General features: G+C 41.7%; 1 protein-coding gene across 1 annotated transcript; it reads right to left on the bottom strand.

Moving 5' to 3' along the window:
• Positions 1-4,627: 4,627 nt before the first annotated feature.
• On the bottom strand, positions 4,628-9,829 carry LOC148509666 (nicotinamide N-methyltransferase-like). Its single transcript, XM_088442938.1, has 3 exons — positions 9,601-9,829; positions 6,436-6,655; positions 4,628-5,045 (listed from the first exon to the last, which is right to left on the bottom strand). The coding sequence occupies exons 1-3, from the start codon at positions 9,827-9,829 to the stop codon at positions 4,628-4,630; spliced, it is 867 nt and encodes a 288-aa protein (XP_088299064.1).
• Positions 9,830-22,764: the final 12,935 nt, after the last annotated feature.

Genomic DNA, 22,764 nt, shown 5'->3' with positions numbered 1-22,764 from the left:
TCGGTGATCCGGGGCAATCCGAGTACAGCTTGGATCTCCCTGCCTGACCCATGGCAAAACCTCATGACTCCTCTGTTGAGTTACAAGGTTTGGTTTTGAGTGGGCTTAACGCTGATTGGCTGAGAGAGCCATCTGTCACGGCTCTCAGCTAATCGGCGTTGAGTCCATTGAAAACAGCACAAAAGAGGAAAAGAAGATGGCGCCCACCATCCACTGCCACCTGACACCGCCGGCACCGCCGGTACTCCCACTGACAGCATCCCCCACTGCCAACACCACTGCTGCCGATACTCCTGTACTGCTGCCTAACGTACTGAGGACACCGTTAGTGACCCCCACACTTCCAAAACTGCCGACACTTCCACACTGAGGACACCACCAACACCCCTGCACTGCCAACAGTCAGCAAACCTGCACTGAGGACACCGCTGGCACTACCTCTCTGCCGACACTGCCGGCACCCTGCATTGAGAACACCCCTGCACTGCCAACACAGTCAGCAAACCTGCAATGAGGACACCGCTGGCACCCCCCGCACTGCCGACACAGCCAGAAAACCTGCACTAAAGACACCACTGGCACCCCTGCACTGCCGACATCACCGGTACCCTTCACTGAGGACACTGCCAGCACCACAGCACTGCCATTCTATGTACTGAGGACACCATCAGCAACCCCGCTCTGCTGATACTGCTGTCACAGTAAGTGCACTATTGGTGTATCCAACCCACACTGTATAACACACTGTATCCATGTTGGAAATTAGAAACTGAACTGCCACATGTTAGTGCCGCCCACTGTGTCACTTAGCTTAGTCAGCCAGCTAGCTGGATGCAACCTTTTGGCCTTAACTATATGAAGCAAATAATATTGTGAGGTGGTCAAAATTGATTGGAAATTACTGGAAATAAATGTTTTTGAGGTTAATTAGACTGTAGGAACAAAAACAGGGACATTTTATGTGATTTTTGCTGTTTTTATGATGTTTTAAGAAAAAATCCAGATCCAAAACCAAAACACGAAAACAAAACACAGAGGTGAGGTTTTGGCAAAACCAATCCAGATCCAAAACCAGGGGAGATCCAGATCCAAAACCATAACCAAAACAAAAACACGGGGGTCGGTGCACATCTCTACTGAAAACAAAACCAAAACATGGGGGTCGGCGCACATCCCTAATGTGTACACACTGCACACACACACTGCAGTGCAAATGAACAGGCTAGCTATTGTTGAGATTTTTTTTTGTTCCTTTAAGTAAACCTGCAGTTACTTTCTCTGCAAATACTTGTTCACCCTCCATTATATATAAAAAATTGCTTTATATACACAGTTGAGTCACTTTATTATGACCACCTACTACATTTGACGTTGGCAGCACATAGTCCACAAAGTACGTCACGTGCCGTGTGTTGGCTTGGTGGATATATAAGATGTGTGATAGGCCGTCTGCACATATATCACTTATTGCTGTCATGGGTAAAAGAGCGATTTATCCAAGTTGCAAAAAGGGATGATTCTTGGCTTTCAGGCCAAGGGTGGCAATATTTCTGAAACCACACAGTATGTGAACTGTTTGTGCACTGCTGTGGTGAAGGTGTATTGTGACTGGATAAATGGCACCATAGTGAATACCAATGAGGTAACTGCGATACCCCACATGCCATTGATGTGAGAGATAAATGTCGGCTACAAAGGTGCATGAGAGCCGACCAACATGCTACAATTGAGCAGCTCACCATCAAAATGAGCTTGTGGGCCTCAAGACGTGCATCTAAAATGACAGATCAGTGAACCCTGCTGCGTATGGGGCTCCAAAGCAAATCAATGGTCACTGCACCTATGCTAACAAAGGTGCATTGGTGGAAAATCCATCAATTTTCACACCTCTATCAGAATTGCACCTTCGCTGATTGGGGAAGTGTTGCCTTCTCCAAAGAGTCATGTTTTCTGCTACATCAAACTGATGGACGTTGGCGTGTAATACAAAAAACATTGAAGAAAAAACACAAGATCAATAGCCGCCAGTTCAAATCCCAACAGCGGCATCCCGATACTTCAAGAACCTTACAGGGGTGGTAAGTATGCTAACCTTATCCCTCTCCACCCCTATCCCTCCCTTAGTGTTGCCTAACACTAACCTCCCCCCTAGAGCCTATCCATGACCTCCTCTTTCCACACCCTAAACCTAGCCCTCCCGGGGTGGTGCCTAACCCTAACCCCCCTCCCTTTAGCCTTACCCTCCCTGGATGGTGCCCAGCCATTAGTCCCCTCGAAGGTGCCTAAACCTAACCCTCCCCCAGCACATCAAAAACCTACAAACCCCCGCTTACCTTCATTCAGGATGCTGGCGGTTGGGAGTTCAGCATGGTGTTAAAGATAGGCATTGGGATTTTGATGCCTATCTTTAGTCCCGGTCAGGCTTCCACTGTTGGAATTCCGACGGCCGGTATCCCAGCTTCCGGTAATCGTACTGCATCCCGCTGGAAGAACACAAGCTGGTGGTGGAAGCGTTATGGTCTGGAAAATGTTGGCATTCTCTGGGCCCACTCATCCATGTGGAAGGCACCCTCAACCAATTTTGTTATGAATCCATCCTTGCAGAGCACATGCACCCATACATGCTAATTGTCTTCCCAGAGACGGATAGGATTTCCAGGAAGATAATGTGACATGTCACATGTCTACTAATGTCCATCAGTGGTTGGACGAGCATGACCAAGATTTCCAAGAATTTCATTGGCCCCCTAATTCCCTGGACTTGAACCCAATTGAGTATTTGTGGGACCACCTCGATCATTGTGTTCACTCTATGGATACTCTACCATGCACCCTCCAGCAACTGTGGGATGCACTGCAGTCAGCATGGCTCCAGATACCTTTGCCAAACTACCAGCACCTTACTGAGTCACTCCCAGCCCATCTAGCTGCTGTCCGTGCTGCACACAGTGGTTACTCTGGATATTTGATTGATTTGTTGGGATCCCAGTCAGACATCATGGCGGAGAGCACCAGGCAGAACTTTGACCCAGAGAGCCTGTTCTGGACCTTCCACTGGATGGATTTGGATGACATCATATAATTTGGATGAAAACTGCAGAGTGGTAAAATTGGATCCCAGAAGACAAAATAGGGGGTTGAGGTCCCAGTCAAACCTCCTGTTGGTGTACACTGGGCAGAACTTTGACACAGGGATGGTGGACAGAACTTTGACCTGGGGAGCCTATTCTGGGCCTTCCACTAAATGGATTTGAATAAAAACATAACAGAGGGGTGGCAATTGATCGGAGATGTCTATTGGAGTGGTTAGGGTAGTGGTTGGACTTCATGGTGGATGGCATTGGGAAGAACATTGACCCAGGGAGCCTGTTCTGGACCTTGCACTGGGTGTATTTGGATGACATCACATAATATGTAATAACTTATAGATTTAAACCCAGGCAATGCTGGGTACGTCACCTAGTGTATAGACAGTATATATAAATATATATATTTTTTATGTGTTTGTGTTTTTATGTATATATGCACACATACATTACTTTAAGTTTTTGTTAATTTTGAGGGCCTCATTCTCTTCTCTCTTCACCTTATTCTTCATTTCTTTATTATCCTTATCTTTTCCTATGTTTTCTCTCCTGTCCATCTTTCTCATTTTATTCTTTATTTTCATTTCACACTCTTTCTGTCTGTTTATCTCTAATAGATCTGAAAATCTAGTGATTAGTATAAGCTAAGTCAGACAATTAAAGTAACCTCTGACTGGCTTGGGTTTTGCACATTTAGAAGTAAATATATCGCATTGTCAGGAATCACATATAAATATAGACTAAAACCATTTTACGGTGGTGCATTCCCTTTAACGACATCAGATATGTGCAATTTTATCCATCTCAAATGCGAATGCAGCAGGAGGTTTCTGTAGGAAATAGACAATTCCTTGCTGCATCTGTGATCCCAGTGCTGCAAATAAGGTTGCTGCCTGGAATCACATCTGTCATTCATGCTGCGGCTTGGGATGGTCTATGGGTGAGACCACAGGACCCCTTCTGCACATGCGCAGACCGCTCCCCATTGGCGATGTACGTTAACCATCGGGTTAGTGTCTATCTCTGAATGAGGCCCTAAGTACTGGCACTTTTATTCAAGAAACAGGAAATTCTTCTGCCATAATCCTGGAATTGACTAACAGTCCTGCCTTGAACTTCTATCACCCATAGTCCATTCCAACTACAGTATACATCAGAGAGACACTAATCTTGCCACAGGACCTTCAGAAGTTTAGGTGAGTGTAGGCACCTTTTTATCATAGTAGCAGCACCTATTTTTTTTCATAGAAAAAGCACCTCTCCCCATTATATGCCCCAACTCTTTGCTATAAAAATAAAACCCAAACTATTATAGCAATTTGTATTATGATTTTGGATTATTAGAAACATAAGTAACGTTCACTGAAAAACATTTTTTATGTAAACTTAATCTATGTGACATGATAAGAGCTGTACAGTATGTAAGATTTAGTAAATGGCTGAGGGCTATAGAAGGTAATAATAACTAAGGTAGATCAGTAGTTAATAAGAAGTTTTTGAAGCAATCATCCATCCAGCCAATGGTCCACTACTCAGACATCCTAAGTATTCCCTTTGACAGCAGTAAGGACCATCAGTTGCTTATAATCTATGAGATCACTCTCTACTTTTATATCAAGTAACTCACAGGAATCAATTACAAATCCTTCATCGGTGAGGGTCTTTCTTACATAACTTTCATCATAGTCAAAATAATGCAGCCTATCATTACCAGCTGTGTAATATGTGGTATTTAAACACCCAAGTACAATAAGGTATCCCCCAGGTTTAAGCATCTTTGACATCTTCCTCAGGTTTCTGATGTAATCTTGTTGGTCCTGACTAACCACATCCATTGTGAGTATACAGTCGGCTTGTGGTAAGACCACCGGATCCGTGAGGTTTTCTTTGCTGAAGTCAAATTGCACAATGTGTTTAATGGTTTCCTTCAACTTTTCTTCCTTATCTTGTTCTTCCACACTAAAATAAAACCCACTACATTACATAATACAGCAGGTTCAAGCAGGGGTGTAACTTAGTATTTGAAGGCACCTTAGCAAAAGTTTGTAAGGGCCCCTTTGAATCACACAATGGTGATAAATGTGTAAAACAAATAATTTTTTTTTTTTATTATTACCAGTTATTTATATAGTGCACACATATTCCTCAGCGCTTTACAGAGAATAGTTGGCCATTCACATCAGTACCTGCCCCAATGTTCCAAATCACATGAGCACACACACAATTGGGATAGGTTAATTGGGAGCCAATTAACCTATCAGTATATTTTTGGAGTGTGGGAGGAAACCGGAGCACCCAGAGGAAACCCACGCAAACACAGGGAGAATATACAAACTCCACTTAGTTAGGGTCATGGTGGGAATCAAACCCACAACCGCAGTACTGTGAGGCAGTAATGCTATCCATTACACTGTCTGTGCTGCCCCTTTTGACAAGCAAGATGGGCCTCCCTCAGCTCTGGGCCCCATAGCAGCTGCACCCCTTAAAAGTATGGTAGTTACGTCCATGTGTTCAATGAACAGTGCAGAACTGTTTGCTTTACTTCAGTTTTTTTATACTGTACCTTAGCCACAAAAAAAGTAAAAATAAAAAATCATCTCAAAGAGCATAAACACTTTACTTGTAACACTATGTGCTCTTTATGTGTAAGGTATCCTAATTATTTTTTTCATTACTAGACGACTATTTACACAATTAGAACTGCTGAATCTGGAGGAATGCAGCCTCCAACTAGGAAATATTCACTATTATAACCTAATTCTCTGATCTCCATTCAAAACTGAAACAGTTATTCTTTAAGTCATGTTTTTGAATCGGTATGAAGATTCCAACAGGGGTCCGGTAAGTATACTTACCTTCTCCACTTCTTTTGCCTAACCCTAACTCTACCTTCTTGTACCCTAACCTTTCCTGCAAGTGCCTAAACCTAACCCTACCCCCTTTATGTCTAAACCTCTCTGTGCCCCCTTAGTGTCTAACCCTAACCCCCCTAGTGATGCCTAAGCCTAACTGCCCCCTAGTGGTGCGTAACCTTAACCTCCAGCCCCCAAAGCCTAACCCTAACCCCGCTATGCTTCCTAAACCTACCCCTCCCACCCCGCGGCTAACAGCTAAGGAACCCCTCTTATCTTTGTTCCGGATGTTGGCTCATCGCGATTTCAGCATGGGGCTAATTAAAGCCATCAGCATTTCAATGCCTATCTTTAGTCCCAAAATGGGCTTCCGATGCCAGGATTTCAACGGCCAGCATCCTGGGTGTCGGCAAGCTAACTTCATCCCTTTTTGATGTAATTTTATTTTTAAAGTGACTCATCCTTTATGTTCTTTTATTTTTAGAATCACATTTTACCTGATGCCTCCCAGCTCAGTAACAATCTTAGATGCATGAGTCCAATCAAAAGCCCCAGTGCGGGTATTCACCCATTTGTTGAGTTCCATAATACAGGACTCTCTTAATTTTAGTATAGTGATCTCCTTAAAAAATTCACTGATAACAAAAAGATGATGAACCATGGATCCAACACTGATGTCAATCAAAGTTTCTCCTTTAATACGACCTGCAGGGAAGATTCAGATAAGAAGAAATGTAACATTCTATATAGTTACAGTGAGTTAGCAGCAAAGATAGATAATGTGAGTCCCAGCATTGGTCACATACTAATACAGATTTCATGGTGTATGTTTCCCGGCATAATCCTGGGTGCCTTCATCTATGATGATGAACTAAATTACTGGCAATCCAAGAGTTAATGAATTTTCCACAACTGTGTGAATAAAGTAATAGACACATGCTATGCATGAGACATTGTGATGGCAAAACAGCAAATATAACAAAATAGCATCTGTGTGACCATATGTTATATATTTATGTACCCAATACATTAGATATTATTCCTTCATTTTCTGTGATTCAATAAAAGGAAGAGATTTCTATGATTCCTGAGTCTGCTGCCATTTCTGTGCTGTGTATAATGTTTGGTGGGTGAGCGCTCTCCCAGCTGAGAGACAAAGCAACACGTGTGGGAGAGACGTCTGTAGCTGACATCTCTCTGTGAGCAGGAAAGTTTCACCTGTTCCCATTACACACAGCAACTCAGTTATCCCTGTACACAGAGCCAGTGTGGAGCTGCAGTGCCTGGAGAAGGCACATGCTATGGTGCCACCCATCCTGCAGTACAGAAGTGTGTCTCTAGCCAGCACATGGGGCTGAGATGCAGCATGTGTACAGGAAGGACATTATGGAGTCATTTATTTAATTACATTCTCAAACAAGCAAACAAAATGTATTGTGTTTATAAAATAAAATATAATATATACAAGACCACCTGCAAATAAAATAAAGAGAGAATCCATGATGGTGTTTGGGAGAAAGGGGGGTGATAGGGCAGTAGTGTTTGACCCTGGTATGGGAGAGGTAGAACGGATAGTTTATGTCCCTGTGGCCAATGGTAGGGCAGGTTGTGTATGTGCCCGGGGCTGCTAGAGTCAGTAGTATATGTTTCAGAGCCTGGAGGTTGGGAGAGTAGTGTATTACAGAGGGCCGGGGTGTGTGTACTGTATGTCTAAGGGGCCAGTGGATAGGGTAGGTAGTGTACATTCCTGGGCCAGGGGGTTACTGTATGTCTTGGAAACTAAGGGGTCAGGTGTGTAGTGCATGTCCCTAGAACTGTGGTTTAGGGCATGTAGTGTATATCACTGGTACCATAGGGTATGTAGTGTATGTCACTGGTATAATAGGGTAGGGTGGGTAATGTATGTCACTGTTACCATAGGGTAGGGTAGGTAGTGTATGTCACTGGTAACATAGGGTAGGGTGGGTAGTGTATGTTGCTAGGGTGTGATTAGGACAGATAGTGTATGTCTCAGGGGGACCTATGACCAGGGAGTGTTGGGTTGTTTGCACACCCTTTCCCCAGAGCCTGTGCATGCATATAGTGAGGTATCAGAACCAGGTGAGATGGTGGTATCGATACCTGATGATGCACTTTTGGAAACTGACATAAGGGAGAGAGGCCATGAGATAACAGGATTGTTCTGTCAGACAGAGGCTACTACAGGCTCTATTTAAAAAAAATGTTTTAAAGCTCAGGAATTGGGGTGTGAGGATACAGACAGACTGAGACCAGGTCTCACTCATTAATATGGACCTGAGCACTGACTCTGTGGATCTATACACCCATGGAAAGAAGATCATTAATGCACTGGTAGCAATGCTGAGCACCCCTCCTTCAAATACACAAACACACACACACACACACACACACACCCCTACCTACCTTTCTGGATGCTCTACACACTCTGGCCCTCATTCAGAGGCGGTCGCAAGAAAGGATTGCTCTCTCTGAATGAGGGCGGGCACTTTTTTTTTTGTGCAGCCTCCTGGTCACAAGCTAAGCTGTGGGTTACCACCCACAGCTTAGCGACCGACCAGGGTGATGGTCGCAAACGTCAAGACCAATGGGGCTTGCGACGAGTCCCTAAGGTTGTGTCCTGGCAACCGCAAGCCCCAGGGAGCTTCCTACTCTGATTGAGCAGTACACTCCCCACTGACATCACTGATGATGTCAGTGCGGCCGTTCCATCAGGAACGCCTCCATTTGTGTAACTACCCCCCCTCCCTGCCTACAAAATGGGGTGAGCTGTCGATCAACATCGACAGCCGCCCCTTTTGTAGTGAGCTCTGGAGTCAGAGAGTTTCTCTCTCGCTCCGGGGCTTGCACACGTGCAGTGCGGCAGCTGCACGTGCACAGGACCAAAACATTGAGTTGTTTGCGAGCGCTCAGCACTTGCGACCGACTCTGAATGAGGTCCTCTGTCTTTTCTGCAGCTCTTATCAGCTCTGCTCCACTCCTTGACTTATTTTCTTCACAGTTTCCAGTGTGTGGCTGGTTACTGGACTCCTCAAGTGGTGCAGTGTTGAACCATCACTTCAGTGTTTGCTTCCGTTACCCCATGCACAGTGCCTGTGCTATTCCTGCCCAGCTGCAGTTCCATTTTGGGACCAGTGGACTGAGCAATCATGGCTGTCTATATTTAAAACATTTAAAGAAAATAAAAACTGCCTACCCGCCACACTTAGGGCTTCATTAATATGTTTGGTTACTATGGGCTACAGCACCTTTTTTAAATTATTATTATTATATTTTATTTATATAACATCAAAGTTATTTATATAATATCACATCCGCAGTTCCTGTGACCCAGTTTTACAAAGTTCCACTTACTGTATTTTTATTAAATTGATGATGGACCAGAAATAGAAGAATCAGCAATTACAGTATTCAGAGATCGTTTCATTGTGCCAGATACTGCAATGTGTTCTGATCTGACCAGGATGTTTCCTGCCATAAAGGTAAAGGGAGAACAAGTGTAATTATTTTCTGGGCTTTTCATTCACAGTATCTCGCAGTTTCTGCAGAAGGGTGTAGTAGTAAACACTGGTGATGGTCTGACCTTTCGGAAGGGAATTGGTAAGGATTACACTACGACAGTCCCAAAACATGGACAGCATGACCTTCCCTGTAGATTTCTGCACCATAGCCTTTTAGGGAGGGTAGAGGGGAGTGTTTCCACTCCTTGCTCATTTCTTTGGTCTCTAGATCATGCAGGTAGACCCAACATTCATCAATAGTCATGAGATGTGCAAAGAAATTCTCTTCATCCTGCTCCAACAGAGTCATCTGCTGTGAAAGTGCACATCGAGCTTTCTTCTGAAATGGGGTTAGCAAGGGGAATTCAATCATGATGACACACTTCCATAACTAAGACCAACTTCTTTCATGATCACTTCAATGGTTATTCATCTTTCTTCAAGAAAAAGACCCTCCACTTACTTCAACATGTCAAGATCATCCGTGATTGAGGGTCTCCTGGGTCGAGGCTCATCTGAGAGGGACATGTGTCCAGGTTGAAAGTTCCTTTTCCTCCTCACAACTGTGTCATATGATGGACTTTCATCACCATAAACAGCCACCATTTTATCACTGCTATGGTGGATGTACCGATGTACCTCTTATGAAATGATAATTTCATTAAATGTTTATATATATATATATATATATATATATATATTAGGGACGAGCGGGTTTGGATTTACTCAGTTCTACTCGGATCTCAGCATGGCATTTTGTTGGCTATCAGCTCTCACGTGTTTTGGATAACCAATAAAATAAATCCGAACTAATCCGAACTTGCGGTAAAGTGGTGATAAGAACCGAGTAAATCCGAACCCGCTCAAACCTAATATATATATATATATATACAGTTCCATGGATGCAGGCACTCCCTTAAAGGTCATCTGACTGTTGTGCTCACGTGGTAAGGCAAATAGCAAAGCAAAAAGTGTCACTCTTCGACATTGATTTAACAACTGAGGAACCTTATAATCTTTTGCTGCTATTTTAAATTTTGCTCTTTATGCTACTATCTGCTGCAATCATTTAATAACATCTGCACTTTATTTCAAATTCTTGAACTTTCACCTCATCATATATAACATCAATCAAATATACATAGATAGTTTAGTATATGTATTAATGATGGCATTCCCTGGTTTTCAAACACCATGTATTAATACAGAACAAACTTCATTAATGTCAATTAAAATGTTGCCAATTACATGTTTTCACTCACCTCTAACATTCCTCTCAGTTCCCATCTACAGCCCAGTAGTTCACTCTTTTACTGTCCTGTCAAAGCCGGATAATTGGCTGAGACAGGATCGGTTTAAAATTAGATCTGCACGAAGCCATTTTGCGAATGGCAATGAGACGCCATTTTGCGACTGGCCGCCCAGTGTCATTTTAGTGAAGCTCACCATTATAAGTACATACGGCGATGCTATTATTTAGCGTTGTGCAATTCCCACGCAATAGAAAGAAGTTAACAGTCCTCGCCATGTAAATACAGACAGTCACTAAAACATATAAAATGATTATCCCTGCATAACATACCATAATGTACTCCACAAAACATAGTCGCACAGCACTAACTAGCGTCTTTTCCCTATTCCCCAATACTTACACACTGCACACTTACATAAAAGGTTCACTAGTGTTAAAGTGTAATACTCAAGGTTTATTCAGTAATTATTAATGTTGTGAATTAAAGGTTATTTGATATCTAAGGTTTAGTACATGGTAAGCAGACCGTGTTTGGTGTTGTACTGATCCAAGGTGTCTCAACAGAATTCCAGGATCATCAGTGAGAAGATCGCAACATGTGTCTGCAAGTTATGGAATATGAAGATATTAGGTGATAGAAATGTACTATGTATGTTAGTATTTCCCTTTAGATTAGCATACCAAGAGTGGGAAAACCAAGCATCAACAGAAGTCCAAGACCAAGAAACTGTTGAATGCTACTCCAATGAGATTGTGTTTGCCTGTTTGTATTTTGTACAGAGGGTATATCAATATCACCATATAATAAAGAATATGTTAAGAACAATATATAATTTAAAAAAATCCTCATACACTCAGAACCAAATATATATATATATATATATATATATATATATATATATATATATATATATATATGTGTGTAATTCCCATATTCCAGCCAGAGAGTCAGAAACTACAATCTAATTAGCATTTTATACCAGTGGCCTGCTCTCACACTGTTGGGACAGGAGTTTCAAGGTGGAGGTTTGGGATGCCCTTTAATGGAAACAGCCTCACAGGTGAGGGGAGGAGTATGGAATTCACACTGGGGACACTTCTCAGAGAAAACAGGCTGAGAACACACATGCTAGCAGACACACTTGGAGCAGGGAACTGGAAGAGAGAGGTCTTCCTCTCACAAGACAACCAAAAATGGGACTTTGTACTCATGGAATATTGTTGTTAAACTGTACAGTAGTTAGTCTATTTGGGTCTCTGTAGATAGTTGCGTGTTAATCTGTAATGCAATTTATAAAGATTGTATGTAACAAGTTTGTAGTTAAATGAATTCATAAGTCTGTGTTAGCATACAGTGGATGATATAGTGTGATCTAGCCTGTAAGATTATCATCCATGCTGCAGTGTACAATTGTCTGTTTATACTGGTTGTATTATCAGCATGCAGGAAAGGGATTGATTATGGAGTTTTTGTAGTATGTGAAACAGAACTATGGTATTTGTAATGATTGGTGCTGGTTGATATAATTGTTTGAGATTCACTGGTGCGCTGTGTTAGGGCCTTGAAACAAGTACTTGATTCATTGGAATGGTGAATTACTAGTAGTGTGATCATGGCTATAAGACTGGCATAGGTTTGGTGTTATTTCAGTGTTATGATAGAATTGTGTACTGTGAGTACTGGTATTTTGGCTACTATATGATAATTACTATCTGAATAAGTTTGTATAGTATCATGAATGTAATCCTAGGCTGGTATCAGTGTTATATCATGGAAGTTTAATTAATAACAGTTTTGAATGGTATAAGTAATAACCGTGTGTACGATAGAGACTGCAGTTTATGTTAAAGATGGTTACCAGCAAGTGGGTTAGACAATGGCATTACATGTGATACTCCGCTCCCCCCCATTGAAACATATGCTTGATTCATGGAAGTTCTGAATTAATAGTCTTGTGATTATAGTTACAATTTTACTCAGTCTGTTGTTGTATAGTACAAATAGGTTGTTGTAGTTATTATAATTATGATCATTAATGGATATATGATTTACAGAGTTACAACATAATGTGAGTTTTCTTACTTTCAAAATGGAGTGTATTATGTGAGTTTTCAAAATGGAGTTTGTCTAGAGACCATGCAGTTTGGACAATAGGGCATGTGTCATTCCCAACCCCCCACATACACAACCCCCCCACACACACACACACCTCACCAGCCATCTTGGACATGTGCCCTCAGCAGACATCTCTCTCTCTCTCATTGTATGGTTGTATTTTGAAGTTTAATCATTGTTTTATGCATATGTATATCAACTGTACCTAGTCATTGTATAAATTTATATGCGCTTATTGTATTTAGATCACAGCATGTAATTATCTATACATTTCTTGAATAATAACTTTTGTGCATTGGACCACAAGTGCCAAAGTCAGAGAGCATTTATTGGGGTGTGCGATTGGTCATAGCACTACTTGGTACCATCTATGTTTAGAGGTTTATATGCAGGATTGTCTAGAGGTTTATAGGCAGGATTGTACAAAGGTTTAATCAGGTTATAACAGTCCTATGCCTTAAAGGTCAAGACAATAGAAAGTAGAAATTAATGGCTATACCAAGGAAACAATTTTGACTGTTGTTTCTAAGGGTTACTGTAAAACACGAGTCTCTCAGTCCCCAACCTGTACCCATGGTAAGATAGGGAGCAGCAGAACTTAGTGCAAAGGTTTTTAAAGAGAGGAGGGGGCCCATGTGCAGTCTCTGTCCTGGGCCCCTTCCTCTCAGTCTGATTGCCGGCAGTGCACTGAAAGACTCTGGGCACTAGAGTGTGCCCAAAGTCTACCATGCATGCGCAGGTCAGTGTGAAAATGGCCGCGGTGGTTTTCCCTTAGCTTCCATACTGCACATGCACAAAACACCGGAAATATGGCCGCACCGGCCATTTTCCAGGCACTTTTTACATTGCTGACACCGGCATTGTGTTGGGACTCTGGAGTGCAACTGCAATATGGATACAGGGTGTGCACTGCACACCCTGCACCCATTATAAGTATGCTCCTGACTTAGGGCCATATGCAATTAGGCCGTGAATAGCCGTTCTCAGCAAAACTTTTTTGCCGATGATGTCATTTTCACAGATTCCAGTTATCCCTGTATTCAATTTGTTCGACTTTTCGCTGGTGCGAAAAGTTAATGCATCAGACCCGGCAAAATACTATCACCTAGGAATAGGTGGTGAGAATAAGTGAAGATGTTTTGGGGTACAAACATTTAAATACCACCCTGCACCCCTTGGACAGTCCCCCAAAGGTAATCTGTCCCAAAAAAATTAAAAAGTACCTTAGGACACCCCAAAAAAGTAATTTCATTTTGGAGGCATAAAAAAAAAGGTTGCGGGACAAACTTCTAAACTAGCAAAATTAACTCCGGGGGGGGGAGTCCCCAAGTATGCCCCAGGTGCTTTTTTGATTGCAGGTAGTTGGAGCAGGTTGATTTTTTAAATTCCATATTTGCCCAGATGTAATGTCCGCACAATATTGGTGGCATTGTCAGATATCACAAATCCCCAGGAGAGTCTAAGTGGGGTAAACCATTGGGTGATGATTTCCCTCAGTTTCTTTAAGAGGTTGTCGGCGGTGTGCCTATTACTGAAACTGGTGATACACAGCATAGCCTGCCTTGGAACGAGCCAGCATTTCTGAGATGCTGCTACTGGTGATGCTGCTGTTGTTGCTGCATAAAGTGATATGTCTACCCAGTGGGCTGTCACAGTCATATAGTCCTTATTCTGCCCTGTTCCACTTGTCCACATGTCCATGGTTAAATGGACATAGGGCACAACCAAATTTTTTAGGACACTGAGGACACTTTTTCTGACATCTCTATACATTCTCGGTATCGCCTGCCTAGTGAAGTGGAATCTAGATGGGATTTGGTACCGGGGACACACTACCTCCATCAATTGTCTAAATCCCACTGCACTAATGGTGGATACCGGATGCACGTCAAACACCAACATAGTAGTCAAGGCCTCAGTTATCCGCTTTGCTTCAGGATGACTGCTGTTGTACTTCATCCTCCTCGCTAAGGACTGTTGGAGGGTCAATTGCTTAATAAAATAAGTAGTGGTGTTCCTACTTCCTCTCTGGGATGATGAACGACTCCCAACAGCAACAGCAGCAGCGGCAGCAGTAGGCGTAACAATGCTGGATCCTCCCGAGGAATCCAAGATAGGAGAGTCAGTCATGCCAGTGACATGGCCGGCAGGACTACTTCCGATCAGTAACTTTTTAGGAATGCGCTGCAGGTGACGTGTAAGGGAGGATGTTCCTAGGTGGTTAACGTCCCTACCCCTACTTATTACACTTTTACATATGGTACATATGGCAAGACAGTTGTTGTCTGGATTTGTATAGAAATATTTCCAGACCAAAGAGGTGGTATGTTTGGTCTTCTGCCCAGGCATGACCGTGATGGGCTTTTTCATCCCACGAACAACAACTGTCTCCCCCAGTGCCTGATTTAAACACCATTAGAATCCTCCTCGTCAACTTCCTCCTCAGTGCCAGTTACACCAATATCCTCATCCTGTTGTACTTCAACAGTGACATCTTCAATTTGAATATCAGCAAGTGGACTGTGGGTGCTCCTTCCAGCACTTGCAGAGGGCGTGCAAATGGTGGAAGGAGCCCCCTCTTCCTGTCCAGTGGTGGGAAAGTCAGGTATCGCAACCGTCGCCACACTTGGACTCTCCATGGGGCTTTGTGATGTCTTCTTAGAATTAGAAAGCACAGTTCTTTGCTGTGCTTTTGCCAGCTTAACTTGTTTGATTTTTGTAGCTGGAGGAGGACTTCCATCGTCTTGTGAAGCTGAACCACTAGTATTGAACATAGCGGAGGACCTTAGCCGTGCCTTGCCACTCCATGTCGTAAATGGCTTATTGGCAAGTTTATGTTTCTCTTCACATGGTTTAAATTTATTTTTTAATGTCATTTTCCTGAACTTTGCCATATGGGATTTTATATGCTCTCTACTATGACATTGGGCATCGGCCTTGGCTGACAACATTGATGGCATTTTATTGTCTATGTCATGACTAGTGTCAGCAGCTTCAGCACTAGGAGGAAGTGGTTCTTGATCTTTCCCTATTTTATTTTTATCAGACAAATTTTTGTCCTCCATTTAAGTGATATTGATGCACGTGGGGCTAAGCCGCACACAAACACAGAAAAATATATATATATATTTCTTCAGGCACTTTTGGGGGTCACATCACCCTTCAATAGACAAGCCAGCTGGCCCTTTACTTATGACACAGGCATACAATTGGTGATACTTTGTTAATACACGTGCGGCTGCAGCACACACAAGTTACAACACAGAAAAATATTTTTTTTTCAGGCACTTTGGGGGCGTTACACCACTCTTCAACAGATGAGCCAGCCGGCCCTTTACTTATGACACAGGCGCACGCTTGCCACAACTTTGTTGATTCACATGCGGCTACTGCGCACACAAACAGAAAAATATATTTTTTTTGTACTTGGGGCGAGCACCCCTGATGGACAGAGCACCCCCTGGACAATACTACAGCACCCCTTTAGGACTACAACCTTTATGGGACACTGCACACAAGCCACAAACACAGAATTTTTTTTTTTTTATTATTATTATTTCCGGCTCTTTGGGGATTACACCACCTTTCAACAGATGAGCCAGCTGGCCCTTGATTTATGACACATGCGCACGCTTGACGCTGCTACTTTGTTGACGCACAAGCGGCTACAGCACACACAAACAGAAAAAAAAATATTTTTTTTTTTGCACTTGGGGGGGAGCACCCCTGATATGGACAGAGCACCCCCTGGACAACACTACAGCATCTTTTTAGGACTACATCCTTTATGGGACACTGCACACAAGTCACAAATACATCTTTTTTTTTTCTGGCACTTTGGGGTTTACACCACCCTTCAACAGACAAGCCAGCCAGTCCTTGATTTATGACACAGACGCGTGCTTGGCGCTGCTACTTTGTTGATGCACGTGTGGCTACAGTGCACACAAACAGAAAAAAAATAATTGTTTTTTTGCACTTGGGGGGAGCACCCCTTATTGACAGATCATGCCGTGGACAACACTACAGCACCTCTATAGGACAATAGCCTTTATGGGACACTGCACACAAGTCACAAACACAGAAAAAAAAAATTCTGGCACTTTGGGGGTTACACCACCCTTCAAAAGCCTTTATTGGACACTGCACAACACAGCCCAGCTAGCCCCTAAGGACTTTGGAGTGGACACAGCCCCTATGGACAGTAGACTGTACAACAGCCCAGCCAGCCCCTATGGACTTTGGAGTGGACACAACCCCTATGGACAACAGCAGCACAACACAACCCAGCCAGCCCCTATGGACTATGGAGTGGACACAGCCCCTATGGACAACAGCAGCACAACACAGCCGAGCAAGCCCCTATGGACTATGGAGTGGACACAGCCCCTATGGACAACAGCAGCACAACTCCCACCCTCCCTCTTCACTGTCCAAAGCTGGAGTGAAGAATGGCGCCGACGCGGGGACCTCTTATAGAAACAAAACCCACGAGATCCAACAGCATAATGATGGCATTTTGAGTCGATTTCAGATCTGAATCAGGCAGAAAAATTTGAACCTGACTCGGATTCGACTCTGATCGGGGGGGTTCGGATTTCAGAAATCCGAACCTGCTCATCCCTAATCACGACTATTGGATGTGATGGTTGTCCCATTGGCTATGCTGCTTTAGCTGAAGCTTACCGCAGCCTGACAAGGTCCTGGCAACTGCGAGGCCAAGAAATCTGCTTCCACCAATACAGACCCTGGGCTCATCCCTCCTGGAAAATGAGGGCAACATGCCCCTCTTTCTGGGAATGCTGCCCAGGATTGCCCCTGCTCCCCCCTCCAAATACTGCATCATGTTATCATTCTGCAACTTGGGATGGTCTGTGGTTGAGATCACAGGACCGCACACTATTGGAGATGTGCGCTAACCATCAGGTTATCATCCATCTCTGAATGAGGCCCTAAGTACTGGCTCTTTTTCCAGAAACAGGATAATTATTCTGCCATAATCCTGGAATTGACTTAACAGTCCTGCCTTGAACTTGTATCACCTGACTAGTCCATTCAAACTATTGTATAGACCAGAGAGACACTAACCCGGCCAGAGGACCTTCAGCAGTTTAAGTGAGTGTCAGCACCTTTTTATCATAGTAGCAGCACCTTTTTTTTATAGAAAAAACACCTCTCCCCATTATATGCCCTAACTCCTTGCTTTAAATAAAAAACACAAACCATTATAGCAATTTTTTTATGATTTGGGATCATAAGAAACATGATTAGCCTTTACTAAAAATTACTTTTTTATATAAACTGTATCTATATCACATGATAAGAGCTGTACAGTATGTAAGATTTAGTAAATGGCTGAGGGCTATAGAAGGTAAGAATAACTAAGGTAGATCAGTAGTTAATAAGAAGCTTTTGAAGCAATCATCCATCCAGACAATGGCCACTACTCAGACATCCTAAGTATTCCCTTTGACAGCAGTAAGGATAATTATATGCTTATAATCTATGAGATCACTCTCTACATTTCTATCAAGTAACTCACAGGAACCAATTACAAATCCTTCATCGCTGAGAGTCTTTCTTACAAAACTTTCATCATAGTTAAATAAATGCAGCCTATCATTACCAGCTGTGTAATATGTGGTATTTAAGCCCCAAATTACAATAAGGTATCCCCCAGGTTTAAGCAACTTTGACATCATCCTCAGGTTTCTGATGTAATCTTGCTGGTCCTGACTAACCACATCCAGCACCCCCGACGTGAGTAGACAGTCGGCTTTTGGTAAGACCACCGAATCCGTGAGGTTTTCTTTGCTGAAGTCAATTTTCACAATACGTTTAATGGTTTCCTTCAACTTTTCTTCCTTGTCTTCTTCTTCCACACTAAAATAATAAACCCATTACATTATATAATGCAGCAGGTTCAAGGAACAGTGCAGAACTGTTGTTTCACTTCAGTTTTTTTTATATCTCAGCCACAAAAAAAGTAAAATAAAAAATCATCTCAAAGAGCATAAACACTTTACTTGTAACTCTCTATGGGCTCTTTATGTGTACGGCATCCTAATTAATTTTTTCATCACTAGACAACTACTTGCGCGATTTAAACTGCTGAATCAGGAGGAATACCGGCCACCAACTAGGAAATATTCACTATTATAACCTAATGCTCTGATCTCCAATCAAAACTGAAACAGTTATTCTGTAAGTCGTGTTTTTGATACGATTTGTTTTTTAAATTGACTCATCCTTTATGTTTTTCTATGTTTAGGATCATATTTACCTGATGCCTCCAAGCTTGGTAGCAATCTTAGATGCATGAGTCCAATCAAAACCCCAGTGCGGGTGTTGACCCATTTGTTGAGTTCCATAATACAGGACTCTATTAATTTAGTATAATGATCTCTTTTAAATATTCAGTGATAACAAAAAGATGATGAACGATGGATCCGACACTGATGTCAATCATAGTTTCTCCTTTAATACGACCTGCAGGGAAGATTCAGATAAGAAGAAGTGCAACATTCTATATAGTTACAGTGAGTTAGCGGCAAAGATAAATAATGTAAGTCCCAGCATTGGTCATATACTGATACAGATTTCATGGTGTATGATTAATGGCATAATCCTGGGAGTCTTCATCTACTGTATGCCAATTAAATAAATTACTGGCAATCTGAGATTTAATGCATTTCCTACAGCTGTGTGATTGTAAAGCCACATGGTATACGTGAGACATTGGCAAAAAAAAAACAAATGTAACAAACTAGCATCTGTGTGACAAATGTTATATATCTATATATCTATATACCTGAAACATTAGATATTTTTCCTCAATTTTCTGTGATTAAATAAAAGGAAGGTATTTTTATGATTCCTGAGTTTGCTGCGATTTCTGTGCTGTGTATATAATCTGTGGTGGGTTACCGCTCTGGTAGCTGAAATACAAAGCACCACGGGTGGAAGTGACATCTGTAGCTGACATTGCTCTGTGAGCAGGGAAAGTTTCACCTGTTCCCATTACACAGCAGAGGAATAATGTAGTTATATCTGTACACAGAGGTGTAACATGGAGCTGCGGCACCCGTAGCAGGTACATGGCATGGTGCCCCTCATCCTCCTGTACAGAACTGTGTCTGGGGACCGGGCATAGCCAGAACATGGGGCTGAGATGCACCAAGTGTACAGGAAGGACAGCACCTATTATGGAACTAGAGTCATTTATTTCATTATTAACAACAAGAAAAAGGACAAGATTTTGTTCAGTGCACTTCATAGGTCAAGTAAATCCTCTATCTCTTCTTCCTGGAAAATGAATAAAATAAGCCTTTATTAATGATTGTTAAAATATTGTGTTCAGATATAAGGAGAAATATTTAAAAAAAATTAAAGTGTAGTTTATATAGAAAATAATGTGTATTAAGATATATAGAAAGAGTGATTTAAAGCTTTCTACTATCGTCGGTCATTTCCCTTTGTTAGTTTTATTATATATATATATCCGAGTAACGATGGAATAATTATTTGGTAGCTTTCTCAAACAATTTCAATCAAAAATGGCCTCTGCTCATATGATAGTGAGCTACCTATGTGACAGTCATTATTTAGCCAGGCTAAAGTGCTCTTATTTTGTAAGGAGTGAGCAAAATAATTAGTAACCACACTGTGTTAATATGTATTACTTTGATTATATTACATGTACACTATTTAAAGTATCATGTTTAGAACAATGGTTACTTTCTAACAAATCCAGTGGTAAAGGGTGTCCTTTATTTGCAGAGTGTCGTATATAAGTACTACAGGTATAATTCCATCACAGTAAAGTGGGGGATTGATAGATGGTTGAGCTACCTACACAACTAAATACCATGAGTTTCCTTGAAAGTGGGTATAAACCAGAGACCCTTGAAAAAGCAGAAATTCAAGCTACGAGTATGGAAAGAGGAAGACTTTTGATACCAACGAAAAAAGAGAATGACTAAATGAAGAAATCTGAGTGGGCATTCATAACTCAAGATAACTGTCAGCATAGAAAAATGTAAAAAAATCTTTAAAAAGCACTGGGATATACTGAAACATGACCCTATACTAAAAACAGAGCTCCAAACCACCCCTGTATTTATTTACAGGAAAGCCCCTAATATAAAGAATTATCTGGTAAGAAGCTCACTAGAAGATAAGAAAAATTCCCATATATGCACCAAAGGTTTTATAGATATGGCCTTTGTGTTGCATGCAGAACTGCGAGAAGTAACATAAGCAAGTTTACTGACTTTGAAGATAACGGCTCCAGATTCAAGATTAATCAATTCATAATCTGCCACACCACAAATGTAATATATATGTTGGAATGCAAATGTGGTCTGAGGTATGTGGGGAAAAGCACTAGAGCATTAAAAACAAGACTTAGTGAACATATTAGAAATATAAAAAAGGAACGGTCCAACACTCCATACCAGATCATTTTAAAAAACATCACCACTGTTCCCCAGAAGATTTGATGAGTTTTTATGGTATAGAAAGTGTTCAGGGAGATTGGAGACAAAAGAACATTGAAACCAAATTGGCTAAAATAAAGATGAAATGGATTTATGCATTAAAAACCCTTTCTTCCCAAGGCCTAAATACTGATTTTGAGCTTAAGTGGTTCCTTTAAGAATATTCTTCTATGCTCTGAATTTTTATTTTGAATCAATGCTGCTATATATAGGGCCATATTTTAGATTAATGCATCTATGTACTTTACTTAATAGATGTTCATTTATTCTTCTATGTAATATTATTTCATTCAAGATCATTTTAGATTAATGCCGTTATATATAGGTGTATTTTTTTTGTGTGCCTATATTCATATGTCTATTTATTCATGCCATTTTATTGCACTTTTAAATGTTATAGAAGCCGGTAATCTATAACAAGAAATATTTGTAGTATTTTTATTTTCGATCATTAATGCACCCTATTTTCATTTTTCCAATTTTGAACCTGTGGAAACCATTTATTGACAAAGAGAAAATTTTAAGAACATATTCTCCTGGAAAATGAATAGGGGATGTGTTTGGTATTTTCCCTATGATCTTGGAAATTGCCAACACTGCCCTCACTTGACCGTGGTATTAAAATCGTCATGTCCTGGTACTGCCCCACCGGAGGAACATTGGACACGTACCGATAGCCTAACTTCCGGTTATTGCACGGAGCATAAGGGGAAGACAATCGTGAGAGGAAATCATTACTTCCGGGATACGAAGCATGGAGAACACTTCTGCTAACAACTCCCCGGGTAGCCACAGCTGCGTTAGTTATGGTGGGAATGGAGAGGAACCTTGCATCCGATACTCTTGATCTCTGGGGAACCACAAGGGAGACAGGAAGTGATGCATGATTCCACTTCCTGGTCCCCAGCACAGACTTTATATATACACTCATGTATCATTTATGTTATTTATTTAACAAAAGCTACTAGTGCAAACACCATTTTATATTGAAGATGCCATGATCAGCCACATACAAGAGATTAACTACCATTGAGTCCACTCCCAGTTTTTACTGGAAGTACCTCCCACTTAGGGGATAAAAAGGGAGCTTATGACACACATCCAGCATGCTCTGAGGAAGACCCAAGGGTCGAAATGCATAAGCAGCTGTAGATGTGGATATCAGGAGGTGACCAGCCCAGTTATTCAAGGACTTTGTAAGCATTGGGACCCTAGTGTGTTTTCTGACCCCTTAGGAATACCTGGTACCGGTAACCTAAGGGTCCCAGCGCTAACGAATAGGGTATGTGTCTATCACCTCATATTATTTCATTTCCCTTACTGAAGGGTAAATATGATTGTTTGATTTATTGCCATTTGCACATATACATGTAATGAGCACTTGCTGAAGGGTAGTATTTTATCTTGTCTATTTTTTATGCTTGTTGTTACTATAAATGTGA

Source organism: Taudactylus pleione, unplaced genomic scaffold, assembly GCF_031769625.1.
Source record: "Taudactylus pleione unplaced genomic scaffold, aTauple2 ptg000318l, whole genome shotgun sequence".
In the NCBI taxonomy this organism is placed as follows: domain Eukaryota; kingdom Metazoa; phylum Chordata; class Amphibia; order Anura; family Myobatrachidae; genus Taudactylus; species Taudactylus pleione.
Note: the sequence above shows the minus strand (reverse complement) of the source record. Positions and strands in the feature narration are given on the sequence as shown.